Raw genomic sequence first — 17,839 nt, forward strand, 5'->3', positions numbered from 1 at the left:
TCAGAAATCTCAGCCTCATCCCCAACATCCCCACATCAATCGAATCTTCACGATGGGCTGGCTCTGGTCAACCGTAGACTCTGCTCCGAAAGAAAAGAATACCCTAACACCACCTCAATCAACTCCTCAACCACCCACCTCTCAAAACAACACACCTCCCCCTCAAGCCCTCTCTCGAGACGACCTCGCCGAACAAGAACTCAACTCCTTCCTCAAGGAAATCAACGCCGACACCCAAGCACCCAGCGGCAAGAAATACACCCGCGTCGGCCGCTCCTCTCAAAATGACGAGTTCTCCTCCACACCCTCCTCCTCCTCCTCCTCTGAATCCGAACCCCTGAGCTCTCAGCTGCTGCCCACAACCATGTCCTGCCGCGCCGCCTTCGACCAGGCCTTCTACTGCAACTCCTTCGGCGGCCGCTGGAACGACCTCTACCGCTACGGCACCCTGCGCTCCTGCTCCGACGACTGGGGCGACTTCTGGTTCTGCATGCGCACGCGCACCTACCCGCGCGACCAGAAGGCCGCCGCCATCAAGGAGCACTACCGTGAGCGCGAGCGGCTGAAGTACGCCAAGGAGCTGGGCCGGGAGAGCAGCGAGGACGTGTGGAGGAGCAGGGAGCGCAAGGTCGAGCTGGGCACGGCATTCACGAAGCGCTTTGAGGACTTTGCGGGCACCGATGAGGAGTGGAGGGCAAGGGAGATGGAGAGGAGGAGGGAAGTCGATGGGAGTATGGGATAAGGAGGCTTGGCTGTACCAATAATGAATGTAGGGGACATATACGTTGGATTATATGCTACAGGACATACAAAGTCATCAGAGATATAGGAATGTATCACCACTTTGATTGAAGCTGGTAAGTTTCAGGTTCGCTTTTCCCAACTGTACATTGGGGTCAAAATCTCCAATTGATGCTGTCTTCTTTCTGTAAAGAGAAGGCCCGAATTTATCATACACTTTGTTTCCAAATAGACTCCTTTAGTTCTGCCATTTTAACAGGGTGTTCCTGAATGGAAAACAAACCCCTCCACCTGCGCCAGTCCCCAGCCACCCGAAAACCGCTTCAGAAGCGCCTCGCCATGCGAAAGCCTTAAATGCAAGACCGTGAACGCCAAAAGGCATTTCCATCCAACTTATGCCCATCGTAACCATCATCTCTCGCTCCAGCCCAATCAAACGCCATTTCAAATGTACACCTGTCTTACATACCCATCCCGTTGTGCATCCCGTTCATGTTTTGCTGCATCCCACCTTGAGCTGCCATCATCGCCTGCTGATGCTGTGCTCGTCGAGCCTGAAATTGACGCTGGACAGTAGCAGTAGCGGTTTGCTGACATGTTGCCCTGAGAGATCTATCTATTTCTTCAGGGATGGCGCCATTGGCGTATTGCGCTGCAACCTTTGGTCTTTGTTGCGAGTACATCGCGCTTGCAGTGGCCATCACTTGCTGCTGGAATAACTGCTGTTGTGCGGCTTGATGTTGCTGCTGTTGAGGATTGAGCGGCTGTTGCTGCTGTTGAGCTGCCTGCTGAGCCGCCTGCTGTTGTTGTTGCCGCATCATTTGAGCCGCCATATATTGCTGACTATTCATTTGCTGACCACCCATAGCCTGGGCCTGTGCTTGGACCTGAGCCTGCTGACGCATTTGTTGCATCTGCTGCATTTGCTGCATCGTCATCTGGGGCATACCAGTCATCGCCTGCTGGCCATTCATCATGTTCTGATTCATGTTCGGCCCGAGACCTCCTGAGCGTTGAGCAATAGCCGCCATTTGTGCACCGTAGGCTTGTTGAAGATTGGGACCAGCATTTTGCTGAGCAGCTTGCGCCTGCTGCTGATTTCGCATCATCACAGCTATTCTTTGTTGCTGTTGCATAACTTGCGCCTGCTGAGAGTTCACTTGCATTTGCTGACCATTCATCATTGGAACCTGCATTGTTGCCATCGATCCTTGCATCGGGCTACCTTGGCTCATCCGAGGCGTCTGGCTCATTGGGCGATTAAGAGGCGTAGACTGGATATTGGGAGTAGCTACCGGCATGCGAGGTGTCCCAGCATGACTCTGCTGACTTCGTTGCGCAACCATGCCGTGAGCTCCCGGACCCATCTGAGGATGATTTTGATGGACGACGGATCCCGGTCGAGCAGGGCTGCCACCCATGCTTGAGTTGGAGTGCTGCATGGGAACATTCCCCATATTGTTTACCACCGGTGACGAATGGTTTTGAGGTGTACCATTGCGGACAATCGGAGACGAGGCTTGAGTCTGAGATACCTGTTGTTGATGGAATCGTTGCGGCTGAGCTGCGATGCCATTCGCCTGGGGGTGGCCGTGAGGATTCTGCACCTGTCCACTTTGTTGAAGATGGGGTGTGCCTTGCCCACCCTGCTGAGTTTGCTGAGCCTGCTGAGCCTGCTGAGCCTGCTGAGCTTGCTGAGCCTGCTGAGCCTGCTGAGCCTGCTGAGCCTGCTGGGCCTGCTGAGCCTGCTGAGCCTGCTGGGCCTGCACCGTTTGCTGTGCCGCCTGGCGTCGTCTGGCTGCCTCTTGGCCGAGTTGGTGAGCCATGTGCTGTTGGTGCAATGAAGCCGTCCGTTGTTTCTCTTGCTCCCGTTTCTCAGCGTCATCTCGGAGCTTGTTGCGCTCTTGATCTTGCTTGCTCTTCCTTTCTGCTTCTTCTCGTCGCTGCTTGTCTGCTCTCTTGGTTTCCTCATGCTGAGTTCGGATATTCTCCAAAGTCTTGAATCTTTCGAATCGCGGCTCAAAGGAAGCACCACCTACTTGACCGTCACCATTTGCCGGGTTCGAGCCACCCTGTGCCCCAGGAGTACTCGGAATGACTCTTTCGTCGAAACTGAGCATATGTCGTTCTTGGTCTGCTGCTTGCGCCTCATCTGCGGCCATTTCTGCAACAGTCCTCTTTCGAGTCTTTGGTGCAGGAGGCGCTTCTGAGTGCATTGGGTGGGACATTGCTTCTAGCAGAGCGGCAGCCTCTCTTACACTATGTATCGGTTCCAGCATGAGCGGCGCAGTAGTGGCAAGGGTGATTTGCGCCTCTAACGAGTAGAGATTGCTCGTGGTGAGACCCGCATGTGATTTCTTCAAGCGTTTCGCAGGATGAGCCATACTGCTAGTCTGTAGGTTTGAAGAGATGGCTGTCGTGGGAGTTGGTGGAACAGTTACAGACAGTGAGCCATTAATCTCCTGACGAGATTCCTTCCGGCCATCGCTGGTTGAGAGGGCCTCAGCGGCTCGAAGGGCAAGTTCGGTATGTCTGCTCAGGGGCGTTGGTCGAAGGACAATTGTACTTATCTTGGGCTTCGTGGGAAGCGACGCAGTGTGAGCTCCGTTGGGTAGAGCGGGAGCTGGCATGTTCTCCTTATCCTTTTGTGTAGAGGGACTCTTTCTATCGGCATCAGCCCTGGCCTTGGCTGGCGCCGCAGTCTCCATCGGAAACGATACGTAGGAGGACGGGGTGAGGTAGGCATTATAGTTGTGTATAGAAAATGGGACGCTTTTTCTATGTTCGGATTTTGGCCGATCCGAATTCTGTGAGGGGGCAATGGACTTGTGGTCGTGTATTTGTACAATCATGCAGTCTTCATAGTACTCTATATTCGGCATGAACTCGAGCAGGTCATGAGGGATTGTTCGGGAACGTAAATGCTCAATGACAATTCTCATGGGCGACTTGTACGTGAAGCTACCCTCCTGTTGGTCGAATCGAAAATGGTTTGGATATAGGTGGATGATCAGAGATGGTGGTTTGCCCCGATACCTCCTCAGAATATACTCGTCCGATTTGACTGAGAGGTTAGCAGCCATCCTCCCATGTAATACGTAGAACCCAACGTACAAAATGGTTGCGGCTCGGCATTCTGGCCGATGGTGAAATCCATTATACCGCCAGATCGCAAGCCGACGCTGCTATTCCTTTGTCCTCTGCCGGGGACCTGGGAGGGCGCATCACGTTTATTCCGGTTGGCAGACTTCGGCCCTGAACTACTTCCTGTTCCGTTGCTTGTCGCAGAGTTTGGCGGGTATTTGGCGGCAGAGGGAAGTCGGCTGGCGGCCATCGAGGGGGAGGGGGAGGAGGTCGAGGAGTGGATGCCATTGGTCTGGATGCCTGGGGGCACTGGGCGCTTGAATTTAGAGGTTTGCGACTGAGCAGTCGCCGTTACTGAGGTCGGCGCCATCTCTGCTTGCTGCTCGAAACTTTGATGCGCCTCAAGGCCCTCGCGGCTTCCCGTCGATTATCGGTGCCTGATACGAGTCCTACCCATCTGCTGCGGCGTCAGCCTCGTTATTCACGGATTGAGCTTGTGCACATGAAGCATCGGCGAAACATACCTATTCTATTGTATGCGGCAGACTGTATCGTCGTCCGGGTCGTTGGGAATATGACGCGCCTCGAGATCAGCACGGTATGTGGTTGAAGGTCGGTCGGGAGTGGAGTAACAGGGGTATGGGTTAGGCTGTGCTGGGCGGAAGAGAGCACAAGAGAGAGAGTTGACTTTGACCTCACAAGTGTTATGAAGGGACGTCGGCAGGTCGGGAGAATGGGAAATCGTGGGGCACGCTTAGCGAGATCTCGGCAGAACGTCATCTGTCTTTGAAGATGACTATGTTGACTCTGCGATACTTGATATCTGCCAAAATTATGTTATTAGTTATTTTTCTGCTGACTGAATATCTTTGCGATGACTTGGAGCACAGCTATTATCTCGTATTAGCTTCTGCAGATGCGTACACCGATTCACCAGAGGTGTTGAAAGTCACCTCCTGGATGTGAACAATGACTCGATATCAAAGAGGGAAATTAGATCTTGATTCGAGTTTGGTTCAATATAAAGACTCAAAATTGCTAACTCAATTTGCTGATGTCAGCTTGCTTTTTGTATCGATTGTCCAGAAGGAAGTCCATGCCTCTATCAAACGCCCAGCGAATGCAACCACAGCCCTCCCGTAGCCCTTCCATAGCCCTTCCATAGCACCTCCTCCTCCTCCTTCTCCTTCTTGCAAGAAACCCCAATCACTTAGACGCTGCCTTCTCATATTGCCCCCCAAACGCCTCATACCACTTATCCACGACCTCCACACTACTCCCGGCCCCAATCGTCTCCTTCCCCTCCTCAAACCCCCTCCGCACGTATTCCATAAACTCCCCCACCTCCAGACTCTCCGGATTCTTACTCTTCTTGTTATCATCCGGATCCTCCCTTTCCCGATGCAAGTTCGTCGCCACAGTCGGCGGCGCAATCTCCACCACCTTGATCCCCTTCCCCCTCCCATCCTTCGCAAGCTGTGTCCTCAGATTCATCGTCCAGAAATGCAGCCACGCTTTCGTACCATTATACACCGGGTTGATGATCGAGAAGGGGATGTATCCGAGTACACTCGACACGTTGACGATAGTCGCCGCCTCCTTGCTCTTGAAGTGCTCCAAGAACCCCATCGTCAGATGCATAGGCCCGCGGATATTAATGTCAATCTCCTGATCCGCTTTCTGCAGGTCGAAATCGTTGACATCCAGCGGTCTCTGTACGCCAGCGTTATTGATCAGGCAATCCACTTCAGGCCTCTCCTCGATGACTTTCTGGCAGAAGGTTGGGATGGCAGAGACGTTGCCGGTGTCGAGGACGTAGTACTTTGTATCGTGTCCAAGATCTTGGGCTGCTTGGGCGAGCGTCTTCTCGGTGCGGCCGACGATAATGACTTTCTTGTTAAGGGAGATGAGGTATTTGGACATCTCGAAGCCGATGCCACCGCCGCCGCCCGTAATGAGGGCACATTTGAAGGAGAGGGTTTTGGCTGCCATTTTAACGTATCTGCTTGAGGTTTATTGAAGATGTTTGTAACCCGAAAGCATTAGAGAAAGCAAGCAGGATATGTGAAGCTTTTAATGACTTCTCTAAATTCTGACGTCAGAGGAAAGCATGCCACTTCGGGTTTTCTAGGATTGCCACCGGAGACAAGAAGGATTCAGGGACAGTAGATAGCAACTTCAGAGGCGCTCACATGGTTACTTACAGGTACTCACGGTTGTGGAATACAGCATTGAATGGGGATTTTATATTTGTATTCTATGAAGTGTGGGGGGGGGGACTTTTAATATCAAGATGCCACCTTTAAAGGACCTAGGCGACCATCCGAACGCAACCCACCCTTCGCAGAACCATCTTTTTGAATGAGCAAAGCACACCTTTGTATCAGATCCTCCAAGACGAGGAACGGCGAGCCATCCAGGTGCAAATTGAGAAGCCACGAGTCATAGTATCGAATGACCAGGAAGAGCCAACTCGAATACGCCAACTCCTTTGTGCTGTGAGCCTATCGAATGCGTAAAGAAACGGGTTGGTGATGGATGTTCTTGTCGGTGATCGATGAAAAAGGTGCTTGGTGTTTAGCAAAAGCGAAATAGCAAAATGTAGAAACAAGGGGGCTATTGATGACTAAGAGAAAGCTGCAAATATCCCAGATCCGTAGTTCAAAGTTGATCGGAGTGATCGAGAATGATTAGATGCCGAGCGAACTTCTGTAGTCCGTCTTATTGAAAGAGTAAACCAGTAAATTAGTGAAATAAGCAAGTGAAGAACCGGTCGGATCTTTATCCTTCCCTGCAGCCGTAGAAGAGGATGCAAGTAAGAGACGCTTGTAACGCATCGAGACGCGAACCATGTTTGGCAACTGCTATCCTATCAATGACCTAGAAAGGGCAAAGAAAAGCTTTATTTGTCTGACCGGATCATGAACTAAGCCATCGTCAAGACGTTGGCTCTGTGCAGATTCTTTGCCCGGATCGTAGTACCTCTGTCATCACGCATAGTGACGACGGGGGTAATGACCAACTTGAGTCGGACTTGCTTGATCTGCAAAGTCATTGGATCGACGTAATGCTTGTCCTTGGAAATCATAGTAGCAGCACTGAACTTCTGGGCAGTCTCCGGGAAGTACACCTGAAACGTAAGCTTGGAAGAATTGATGCTCACGGAGATTTCCCAAGCCTTGATAATGATAGCACCTAGGTCTCCTCCAGCGACAGAACGCAGGGAGTTGTTGTCGAGCATTGGGCCGAGTATCTCGCGAAGAGCCTTACTATGGGTAGCAAGTTGAGATTTGCGGAAGAGATCCCAGGTCGGGCCTTTAACGACACGCTGGATGATTGCTGCACGCTGGTCGACGAGAGATTGGCGAGCCTCAATGGCCAGACCTGCAAGGATATGTTAGCAAATCAAATAGAGAGGGCGTATAGTTGCTTACCTCGCTCTGCAATTCTGGTCTTGACTTTCTCAAGTGCGGTATCTACATCTTGGCTGAACAACTTGTAGGGAGCAAGAGACAAGATCTCCTCAACGATATAAGACACTGCCATTCTCATAACGAACCAAGGTCTCGAGGCAGTGTCATTCAAAAGGGTCATCGTATGGGTATGCGCATCCTGTCTTTGGCCAGGGTATGTGCAATTCATCATAAAGGCCCAAAGGACCTGGTTGCTTCTGGCGATCTCCTGGTCATTCTCAAGGTTTGGAGAATGACAATGCGAGCCGACCCAGTTCTCTACCATCGCATAGAGCTCCGAAAACTGTTCCTGGTAAAACGTTGAAGGGTCCTTTGGATTTACATGAAGGACCAGACTGCTGGAGAGATTCTGAACAGGACGCGTGGAGGGTTCAGCAGAGGGAGAAGTAGGGGAAGCAGGAGCAGGGGTCGCCATAGATCGGGACCAGGTGATGGAATCTGCCCCAGTGTGAGTTGTAATTCTTTTCGATGTCAATGACGGCCCGGGAAGGAAAAGGCAGCGATCTTTTGGTGCAGGACCGGAGGGCATGGCTGTAAGGCGGCGACGCGGTGCTATAAGACCATCGGTTCTGTAGGTTTGACCAATCGAAGCGCTACTTTCTGGGAGCCTGTAGCTCATTGAAGGAAGCTCAGCAGAACCAAAGCCGTCACCCATGAGACCAGTAATCTTCGGCGTCGTGGAAGGCGGAGTCAGCTTATCTGTGGCCTTGATGGTACCACTGGCCCTCCTTAGCTGGTGACCGTGGAAGGATCGCTGAGCTACAACTGGTGAAGTGACAGTATTCTCGAGAGCACTAGCTATGGCGTCTCGTTCGGGGCTGGCACCAGGGTTCACAAGAAGCCAGAGAGCACGCTTGCCTTCGAGTTGCTCATCTTGCTGCTGAATCTTTTTGAGAGCAGCAGCATTCTTGTTGGCCCAGTGGTTTACAAGCTCATTGAGCCTATCGATACTCTTCTGGTACTCCAACGACGATTGCTCCGAGGAACGGCGCATTTTTTCTCTCTCCTCTCCGAATTGATCGCGATCAGCATATGCTCTGGTGAGGTTGGCGGACATGATGTTGAGCTGATTGAGATTCATGTCTCTCTCAAAGACAACTTTATTGAAGTGTGCCTGCAGTTGTACTTGTTGTTGGCCATACTCCAGACCAAGGTCGCGCACGTCCCGAACTAATGTCGCCTGCATCTCGGTGTTTATGCCATCGCTCCTATCAATCTTCTTAATGAGGTCGGAGATCTTGGCCTGGTACCGAGTGGAAGCTTCATTGATAATTTCGAGCTATCACGTTATTAGCAGATCGGAACCCATAGTATTTCCAAGCAGAATAGATAGCCGTGACTCACCTGTTGAGCCATCATTGTAGATTGTCGTTGGACTTGGCTGATTGGGTCGTGCTATTATTTGGTTAGCGACAGTGAGACGTAGTCTGCAACAGAGGGAATGGGTACTTACTTGGCTCAAATAAGGCGTATATTGACCTTGACCTTGGTTCTGGCTGTTGGACTGGAAGGGTGGGACCTTGGGATCTAGGCGGCCAGAGAATGATGAACGAGCTTGAACATTCCCAGGGTTCTGCTTATTCGAGCCCATGCTGTCTCTTCCGTGTTGGGAACCTTGGGGCAGATTGCTTGCGGAGCTACCCTTCGGATTGTTGCCGCCACCACTGCGCTGGTTACCTTGACTACCTTGGCTGATGTTCATGTTCATATTGTTGAGATCGTTGGTGAGAGATCGATTCTGGCTTTGAGTGGTCGGGGAGTGATAGTCTGCTGCTGTGTTTCCGGATCTAACTCTAGCACTTCTGCCAGTGCTATCGAGCACCTTCATCGAACCCGATGAGGGATGAGGCTCAGGGCGAGACTTGGCTGAAATTGCGCAAGTATCCCGATAGGATAAAGGAGAGAGGTGTAGGGTGTTGTGAGCTTGTGAACATGTGAATACGCTTTGTTTAGATTACGCCTGATCTCGCGCTCTGCACAATCGGGACGATCTTCGGACGAGAACCTAGGACACAGCAGGAATTACACCGACTGCGAAGGCTCCCGTCGTGACAAAGAGTAAGAGTAGTTCTGCGGAGAGACACTGAGTGTGCTGATTGTGGAGGAAAGGAGGTGTTTGAGGAAAGGAGGTGGTGGAGGAAAGGAGGTGGTGGAAGAATAGAGGTGGTCGGAGTATTTAAGTAGCTAGAGGCAAAAACTTTTCCTCGCTAGCCACGTTTTGTCATTCAATGTGAGCCCCTCTGTCTGGACGGGAACTCTAGTAGCAGGCTTTCAGCTCAGCCTTAGGCAAAGACTCAAGGTGAATAGCCGCAGTATGGAAGTGACTCGGCTTGTAGCAAAGCAGGAGTCTTCTGGAGGAACGGGCTAAACTCCGGACCACAATATGATCCTGATACCCAGTAGTGAATCTCTTTGGGCAGATCATATGCCGTAGGAGGATGAGTATAGACAAAAACATCCCTGCGTTCATAGCAAGGGCTGACACGGATCAAAGAAAGCATAGAACATACTCGATGACTCCATCGAGCAAGCTTCCGATCAAACCAATCAGCACTCTTCTCGTCTAAGTCTGCCTGCGAGGTCTTGCAATATAAAAAGAGCAGCTTTCCAGCTAATTCCAACTATATAAAAGTACAGTACGGATAAGCAAGAAATCGTTTGTATTCGAACCACAGCGAGGTATCTGCCACAAGAGGCCTCGGGCTCTAAGTGCTCTTCTTGAATTCACTGCAAGCTTCCCAAGGTGTTCCTTCTCAGGGCTTTGAAGTGAAACCGGCATCTGCAGAGCAAGGCCGCGGCGATCCTAACAATGTGTTCTCACATCCTGAACGGCAGGGAGCAGGCACGCTTGCTTCTGCTTGAAGGCTGCATCAAAGCCACAGGTTTGGATCTATCTCCTCTGCCCCCGCTCTAGCATGTTGCTGATACTCGGACTTCTAAGCATATGAAAGCAGATCAGAACATCGGGCAATAAGCACAGTTGGCAGCAACAACGACGACAACGAAGATGAAGACCATCTCTACGATACCAGATGAGAAGCGTCGAATATTCGGGAGTCATCTCGGGTTGGTGACACGACTGACATGACATTTCTACAGAATGAATCTTCCATGAAAGCAAATCCAAGGAAAGCGCCGCTAAGGGACAAATTTCAAAATCGACAGATAAATCCTGGCAAGCATAGATGGTCAAACAATACTATGGCTGCAAGGAGATACACTATATAGCCTCAGTTGAACAAGCGTCAAGGGGTACTGAGCTCAGGAACAATCGCAGAATCATACGCGTACATGTACCAGGTTTGAGGGATTGGAGCACCTGACGTTGGGAAATAGCAGCTGGAAGCTGATGAGGCTGAGGGAACCAAGCCCGGCACGTCAAATCATTCGAATTCCCAGATAAAAGCCCTGCTAATGGCAGTAATGCAAGGTCAAGCAGCAAACTATGCACTCAGTCATTGGTACAAAGGAGACACCCGTCTGACTGGAAAGAAGACTAGGATACTTCCCAGTCCTCTCTAATTGTTGCTCTTAGACCCATATGTAATGAATGGCCATTTATATATGCAGGATCTCAAAGCTAGGGAGCCTTTGCAGCACTTCTGCTGCAGCCCCTTTGGTAGCTATTTTGCGTGCAATAGCACTCCAATCTGAAGACTCCATGTCCAGGAGTCCTACAGATGCCCTGAAAATGCAAACAGAGCTCAATGAAAACATCCCCTCCTTCAATTGTTCCACTTAGACAGATACTGGACGCTGGTCTAGATATCATAGACACTGGTCCCCTCAATCTGCTCTTCAATTCAGCAGCCAGCTCAATATGCAACAGATCAACCTCTTAGGCTGGAGAATATTCCCTTTATCCAACCAATGTTTCCCTATCGCGTTGTATGTATACCGCAGACACTTGTCTCGTCTTCCTCGTCCTTTATCTCTATCTCAGGCAACAGATCAGCCTGCACCGTCCCTGCACCCACTTGGTCTCAATCCATTGCCCAATTTGTACACACCCTCAGGCGTCATCTCCTGCATACATTCTCTCATTCATCATCTCTTGAAGTGTAGAGATTTCAACTGTCAAGCAAACAACAAATAGCCGCATCCTCGGTTAGCAATCTTGACACATGTACGGAGCACAATATGCCGCCGCAACGAGGAGATGACTCACAAGATCCATTATAGCATTGCTAGCCGTCTGCGATCAAGATAAAAGGATAATGGTAATACTTATAGGAGTCTCGCAACTTTGAAGGCCTTCCCTCTAGAATTGAGGTCAAATCCTATTATCAACGACGTCTTGAGGTCTGGATAAGATAGGACCGAAGATAGCCCGGGATGCGAGAGCCTCTCCCGTTTCCATGCAGGATGTGGTCGTGAGTAATGGTGGGAGTTGACCTCACCTTAAAGTTGTGAAGTCAACTCCTACTATTACATCCTAGAACCTGTACGCACGAGGTGGGGCTATGGAAACTCCATTGATGTTTTCGATTTTGAGTGTTACAAAGATATATTAGTTAATGAACAACCAATGCCATGAATCACCGTTTTCGATAATTTATCTAATCAATCCACCCACTCAGCGATCACTTCAATAACCAATTGAATTATCATGCCTTTAAGATAGAGGCATCAATCTCAGCAAACAGATAGTGTTAATAGTAGAGTGTAAATAATAGCCTTGGTAACTCGTTGCCTGCCATATTAAGCTATCTCCATTCTCAAACTGAATCCCAAATAAATATGCCAAAAACCAATACGCAAAGCCGCAATGTGATACCTCCATATTTCTCCCTGCCCAGGAAAGAGAGAGAAAAATAGAGAGTCGATACCAGTACCCTATTCACCTACATATCGATCCCGAGCCATTAATTCTTAATCCGTTACGAAGTAAATATTCATGAGAAAGCTCAAAAGCCGCCTACCTATCTACCTACCTACCTTATACCACCACCATTCCCAAGAAGAACCCAGCCAATCTCCAAAAGAGAGAGAGGGAGAGAGCACAAAAATGAGATTCTACAAGATCCATCTTAACCATCCATCCATCCATCCATCCATCCACCCATAAGCCAAAAATCATGCAAGCAAGCATGCAAGCAAGCAACACTCCACACTCCACACTCCACACTCCACACTCCTAAATCTCTCTTCTCCGTCAACACCCACCAACCCGTCTCCCATCCCATCCCGTCTCTCACCAAAGAAACCCAAAAACCATCTACGTAGAAGACATTCACCTACCTACCTACCTACCTACCTACCTACCTAACTACCATCCCCCCCCCCTCAAAAAGAAAAACACCACATACCCAAGTATGTATCAGTATCGGCATTGGCCATTAGCCAAGTTCCCTTCCGTGAGACCTGCGGAAGACCTCCGTGAAAATATCAAATTTAAACGACTGACCTCGCAAACGCCACCACCAGTTACATGTTCCCTCGTTCCTCCTCTCCTCCTTGAGTGATCCGCCGACCGAGTGCTCTCCCGTGAGTGAAAGAACGAGCGCCTGACAGGAAGGGACCTGAGAATAATCCCAACCAACTTTTTTTTGAGAGCTCGCGCTCATTTTGGGTCGGGCCAGCCCTCGGCGAAAGAATACCATCCAGCCATCTTCTTCCGCATGCCTACATAGGTAGGTATGAAAGACAGTTGGAGCAGAGGTTCAGACTCGGAGCACGACGCCATCTACATATGCGTTCTAGAGCCGCATAATTGACGCCAGACCAGGCTATATCACTCTCACGAATCACCAAGAAATAGAGAAACTTAGAAGGCATATTTGTATTCGCTATGAAACACGCGGTAGAACGCCAGAAGAAGAAAAACGTCCCAAGAAATACCTATCTGCGTGCAAGTAAAATGCCTGTGTGCAATCAGCAGAATCAGTAATCTCGCTCGAACACCCGACCCTGGAACATGCGAAAGAAAATCCCCTAGTGATCAAGATATCAGCGAGGCTCTCGAAACTCGTGTACTGCGTCGAAGTTTTTGGGTAGTCGAAGACAGGAGAGGCCAGGAATAGCTGTAGATGGGACTGAAATGTAGCGGAGTGATGAAGACCTAGAGGAGCGAGTGGTGGAGGGATCGAATTAACTTGAAGCCTAGAAGAAGCAGAAATTAGCGTGAGACATAGTTTAGAGGGATGCCAGAAGAGAGAAAACGTACACGAAAGGACCCTAGAGTCAAGCAGGACGGGCCAGAATTAGCAGCTTAGATAGCGCGTGTTCGAGAAAACAAACTGCTGTAGACGGCATCCACAACAGGTGTAGCACTGATCATCCGCCCACCAAAGTATCTGCCGTTCAGACCTTTGATGGCATTCTCGCCTCCTTGAACCCGATCGAACTTCAGGTAGATGTCACCCTGGGAGTTTGGATCTAGAGAAATGTGAACAACGTGGCCATATTTCTCCTCTGCCTCTGCGCGGACGTCATCCTCCAACTCCTTTTCCCAGGAATCACCTTCTTCTCTGCGGAGATTGTCAGCAGTGCTGTTATTGAAGGAGAAGAGGGTATCGTACTCTGCAGGGTCGAACATGTTCTTGAGCACTACGCATCTGCTTGCCATGTTGACATTGACTGGCAATGCCTTGGCCTCGGTCTTTGGTTTGACAACCTCTCGTCTTTCGTCACGGCCCTTGGTAGCGGGAGCTGGTTCATCTGTTCTGGCAAGTTTCCTCATCAATGCATCTCGACTATAGTTGTTGAAGTTTACCCCGCCAACGTCGGTGTCATCCAAGGCACTAGCACCTCCTGAGCTCTTTTCGTTATCACGGCCTCCCGCACGATCGAAGTTGCCTCCATTGGCTGCTTGTGGACCACGTCCGCCAGCACCGGAGAATGCGGAACCCTGGAACTGTTGTTGGTGGCTCTGTCCCTGGAATCTCTGGAGAAGGCTGGCGGTAGATTCAGGGGTGAACTTATCGTTACCAAGACCCACGCGAATTGGTCGGCCCGCGAGATCAAACCCATTCATCTTTTCCAAGGCCTCACGAGCTTGACTAGGATCTCGAAACCTGGGAGATGTTAGCGTATTGAGTCTACGAAGGAGACTTAGGGAACATACTGGACAAATCCATAGCCTCTGCTGCGACCCTGCTCCTCCTTTTGCAGCTGGACAAACTCGAGCTCTCCAAAAGGTTCAAAAACGTTCTGCAAATCGCTTTCAGTGATGCTGAAATGGATATTACCCACATAGAGTCGATGGAACGGGATCTGGTTCGGGTTACTGCTGGTTGCTTCGGGGTTGCGGACTTGGCGGTTCTTCTCGGCTTCTGTGAGCTGGGCAATGATAGGGATTCCTAGGAGCTTTTGACCAGTGAGTTGAATAGCAGCAGGGACCGATTCTTCGTTCTTGAACTCAACGTAGCCGACACTAGGCCAATCGTTAGCAGACAAAACCGATGCAGAGAAGCGATTACTTACCCCTTGGATCTACCACTGACTCTGTCCTTGACGATCTGAGCCTCCTTAACAGGACCAACTTTCTCGAAAAAGGCAATTAGTTCTTTAGTCCTAAGACGAGCAGCAAGTTGTTGGACGAAGACTGTGCGGCGATCACGCTCATCCTCAGTCAAAGGGGGTGTAGTCTCTCTCTTTGGGCTTCTACTTGCTCGTCGTCCCTCATTTCTGGTTCGGCGGTCTTCTCTAGGCTTGCCACCTTCGTGATCATCTCTGTCTCGGCGATCTCCTCGAGGACGATAGTATCTGTTTGGGCTTCTGGAACGTGAGCGAGTGCGACCATTCCCTCTGTAAAAATCACCATCTCTCCGGCCACCTTCGTCGGGGCTGTCTCTGTGGCGGCGTGAGTGTCGGCGATCTTCTTCACGGCTTCGGCTTCTGCGCCTACTCTTGACACTTCCCTGAGCACTGCCATGGTCACTTCCAGGCGTCCCAATCAGATCCTTATCTCCGTTGGCCTCTCTTCTGGGTCTGCTGCGGTCACGGCGCTTGCGGTCGCGATCACGGTCTCTGCTTCCATCACGAGTACGCTCTCGATCACGGCGGTCGTTGCGCTCATTTTTATGACGATCATCTGCATCCTTTAATTTCGCGGATCCGTTCTGGTCAGCTGGAGCGGCGTTGGCGGTCGAATCGAGGAGCGCCTCGACGTCGAGAGCGGACATGATGAATAGGGGGGGATTCCTGAACCTGGTAACTTTGAGGGCAATGATGTGTACCAAATAAGAGCGATCGATGTGTGAGATGTGTGAGACCGAAAGAACTTAGAAACCTCAATAGATGTCGAATCGATTTGTTCGTTGTTAGTTGGCTGGTGGCATTGCATCAACTGGCGAGAAGGAAAGAGATTTGAGGGGCAGTCGCTTGACGGCGCTAGTGGTTTAAAGGCCGGCTAGTACCGGTATCAGCCCAACATCAGGACTGGGCAACTTGCAAGCCATTTTCTCTCTCATGCACGTGGTAACACATCAATGTGTGAATTGAATCTCATTAATTATTAAAAGACTACGGAGAAGAAGCGTCCTATTTACACCCATATCGTGGATAACCAAACGCCCAATTTGAGCTTTTCTTCCCCAGTCGTTACATCGTTGCTTGACCGTTTAAGCCCATACATATTTGAAGCACTTCTACAAAGCCTTGACTGGTGGGGGCGCGAGTTGGGTACCGAATATGACGTCCCAGAATCTACTCGTGACACCGAAGCCGTTCTCGTAATCCATGAAGTGATGTTGCAAATGGTACCTCTTCAGCCCTCTCCAGTATGATGGCAGATTGCGGTGATGAAGGAAGTAATGTGTCAAGTCGTAGCAGATGTATCCGAAGACCCCACCGCAAAAAACCGCCGTTGCAACATTCCAGTCCCAATAGAAGATGGCATGGGCGAGCTTCCAGAAGGGCGTAGCAAGAGCCAGGAACAACGTGGGCGGCATGACGAGTCTAAGCTTGTCCATAGGAAGGTAATGATGAATGCCGTGTAGCAAGAAGTGAAGGGTCAGCGCAACTCGATGGTTGGGGAGCCATCTAGTGCAGGTCAGATTTGAGGATTTTAACGGTACGCGAGTCTTTACTTACGTGTCGAGATGAAACAGGAATCTGTGCAGAACATATTCTATCAAGGTCCACAAGAACAGGCCAAAGAACCAATAAACCGCCTCTGCGGCAATAGTAGGAAAGCCTCTCGATGCGACGTACGTTCCATACATGACAGGCGGGAGCCAGATCGTAGGCACAACCCACCATGCAGTCTTTGAAAGGGGCTCAAGAAAGTTTCCGAACAACGGCGCCGATTCCCCTCCCTTGTAATGACGTGGTCGATGGATTTGTTCGAGGTAGAAATCCTTGCTGAAGCCCCCAAAGAATACTTGCATCAGCAAGGGCTTGTTGAGATCTAAGAACTTGTGCGTCTTGTAATCGTCGATGACATCCGTCTCTCTTGATAGGTCTTCTGCAGAGGACATCCCAGTAGCTTTAAAGACTGGGATTCTATCGGGAGCATTGCTCTGTTTTATTTCGCCCGATCCGTCATACATCGGGGGCAGAGGCACAATCTGATCTGGGCTGTGGCTCTCGACGGCGGCATCCATCACTTTCGGCGTTGCGACGAATCCGACCAGAGAGTCGGCCAGTACTTCATATGCCGCTTCCGAGTGAGTATGCGAGTCCTGATCTTTCAAGATGTCGGTGATATCCTTGCCACCATACTCCAAAATGAGTTCGCCCCCGCCAGGATGGCTGTCCAGGAAGTCCGTGATGTCAAAGACACGGGAACCCAGCGTAACATAGCAACTCTCCGCGGTATTGTGAACCGCGACCTCATCCTGCAGGAAGGTTGGAAGCGTGCGTGAGGGGGACATGACGACAATTTTTCGAAGGCGCTTCCGAAGGGATAAGGGGAGTCTCGAGATGGTGGTGGTTCGAAAGTGGTGGTTCGAAAGTGGTGATTCGGATGTGGTGGTTCGAATGTGACGGTGATGATGTTCGGTTCGGATCGGATCGAGGGCGCAGCGGAGGATAGTTCGACCGAGTAGGGCGGGCTGGCTATGTAGGGAGGAAAGGCCAGGAGGAAGAGTAACCACAGGACTGACTGTAGGAAGAGAGACGAGAACGTTGGTCGTGAGTCTTGGGAAAGAGAAGACTCCGACTTTGTATAATAAATCAATCGCGAGAAATGGATGCGATGCGCCAGAAGAGATTACCGGTACTTACTGTATCTCCTGCCAGTCAATTACGGAGGAGTGGCAAACCATCCGAAAATGCCGACCCGACTCACAGGGGTGGGTGGGTACCTTACTGTAAGGAGTACCCAGGTAAGGGGCCCATGACAAGCAGAATCATGTTTACTCCATTACTTTTTTCTTGTTTTTTCTTCTTCTTCATACTTTCACTACTTTTTCCAGTCATTACGGACTATTTTGGATCTTGATCACCTGGACTGGATCGGACCGGACCGGACTGGGCTGGACTGGACTGCCCTGCTTGCATCTCAGCAGCTCCATTGTGGCTTATAGGGAAAATAGCCACTCTGCCATCACGATTAATTCACATGTCGTGATAGGTACGGTACTACTCTCCATGCT

The 17,839-nt window shown here is 50.4% G+C and overlaps 7 protein-coding genes across 7 annotated transcripts; 1 reads left to right on the forward strand and 6 right to left on the reverse strand.

Moving 5' to 3' along the window:
- Positions 1 to 52: 52 nt before the first annotated feature.
- Positions 53 to 742, forward strand: L3040_002503 (uncharacterized protein; the record flags this gene model as incomplete). Its single annotated transcript, XM_007289591.2, has 1 exon — positions 53 to 742. The coding sequence occupies one exon, from the start codon at positions 53 to 55 to the stop codon at positions 740 to 742; it is 690 nt and encodes a 229-aa protein (XP_007289653.2).
- A 460-nt stretch (positions 743 to 1,202) lies between these two features.
- On the reverse strand, positions 1,203 to 4,195 carry L3040_002504 (uncharacterized protein; the record flags this gene model as incomplete). The annotated part of the gene is made up of 3 exons (XM_066155579.1): positions 1,203 to 1,393; positions 1,601 to 3,805; positions 3,856 to 4,195. The coding sequence occupies 3 exons, from the start codon at positions 4,193 to 4,195 to the stop codon at positions 1,203 to 1,205; spliced, it is 2,736 nt and encodes a 911-aa protein (XP_066012569.1).
- Positions 4,196 to 4,274: 79 nt separating this feature from the next.
- On the reverse strand, positions 4,275 to 4,605 carry L3040_002505 (uncharacterized protein; the record flags this gene model as incomplete). The annotated part of the gene is made up of 2 exons (XM_066155580.1): positions 4,275 to 4,282; positions 4,350 to 4,605. 2 exons carry the CDS (start codon positions 4,603 to 4,605, stop codon positions 4,275 to 4,277), a joined length of 264 nt encoding a protein of 87 aa, XP_066012570.1.
- A 426-nt stretch (positions 4,606 to 5,031) lies between these two features.
- Positions 5,032 to 5,817, reverse strand: L3040_002506 (uncharacterized protein; the record flags this gene model as incomplete). Its single annotated transcript, XM_007289589.2, has 1 exon — positions 5,032 to 5,817. The coding sequence occupies one exon, from the start codon at positions 5,815 to 5,817 to the stop codon at positions 5,032 to 5,034; it is 786 nt and encodes a 261-aa protein (XP_007289651.1).
- A 934-nt stretch (positions 5,818 to 6,751) lies between these two features.
- L3040_002507 (uncharacterized protein) lies at positions 6,752 to 9,006 on the reverse strand (the record flags this gene model as incomplete). Its single annotated transcript, XM_007289588.2, has 4 exons — positions 6,752 to 7,209; positions 7,260 to 8,577; positions 8,643 to 8,693; positions 8,752 to 9,006. 4 exons carry the CDS (start codon positions 9,004 to 9,006, stop codon positions 6,752 to 6,754), a joined length of 2,082 nt encoding a protein of 693 aa, XP_007289650.2.
- A 4,382-nt stretch (positions 9,007 to 13,388) lies between these two features.
- L3040_002508 (uncharacterized protein) lies at positions 13,389 to 15,424 on the reverse strand (the record flags this gene model as incomplete). Its single annotated transcript, XM_007290679.2, has 6 exons — positions 13,389 to 13,400; positions 13,465 to 13,475; positions 13,539 to 13,768; positions 13,820 to 14,314; positions 14,365 to 14,673; positions 14,724 to 15,424. 6 exons carry the CDS (start codon positions 15,422 to 15,424, stop codon positions 13,389 to 13,391), a joined length of 1,758 nt encoding a protein of 585 aa, XP_007290741.2.
- A 465-nt stretch (positions 15,425 to 15,889) lies between these two features.
- Positions 15,890 to 17,116, reverse strand: L3040_002509 (uncharacterized protein; the record flags this gene model as incomplete). The annotated part of the gene is made up of 2 exons (XM_007290678.2): positions 15,890 to 16,283; positions 16,335 to 17,116. 2 exons carry the CDS (start codon positions 17,114 to 17,116, stop codon positions 15,890 to 15,892), a joined length of 1,176 nt encoding a protein of 391 aa, XP_007290740.1.
- Positions 17,117 to 17,839: the final 723 nt, after the last annotated feature.

Source organism: Drepanopeziza brunnea, assembly GCF_022702325.1.
Source record: "Drepanopeziza brunnea f. sp. 'multigermtubi' strain 214-2 chromosome Unknown ctg3, whole genome shotgun sequence".
NCBI lineage: Eukaryota > Fungi > Ascomycota > Leotiomycetes > Helotiales > Drepanopezizaceae > Drepanopeziza > Drepanopeziza brunnea.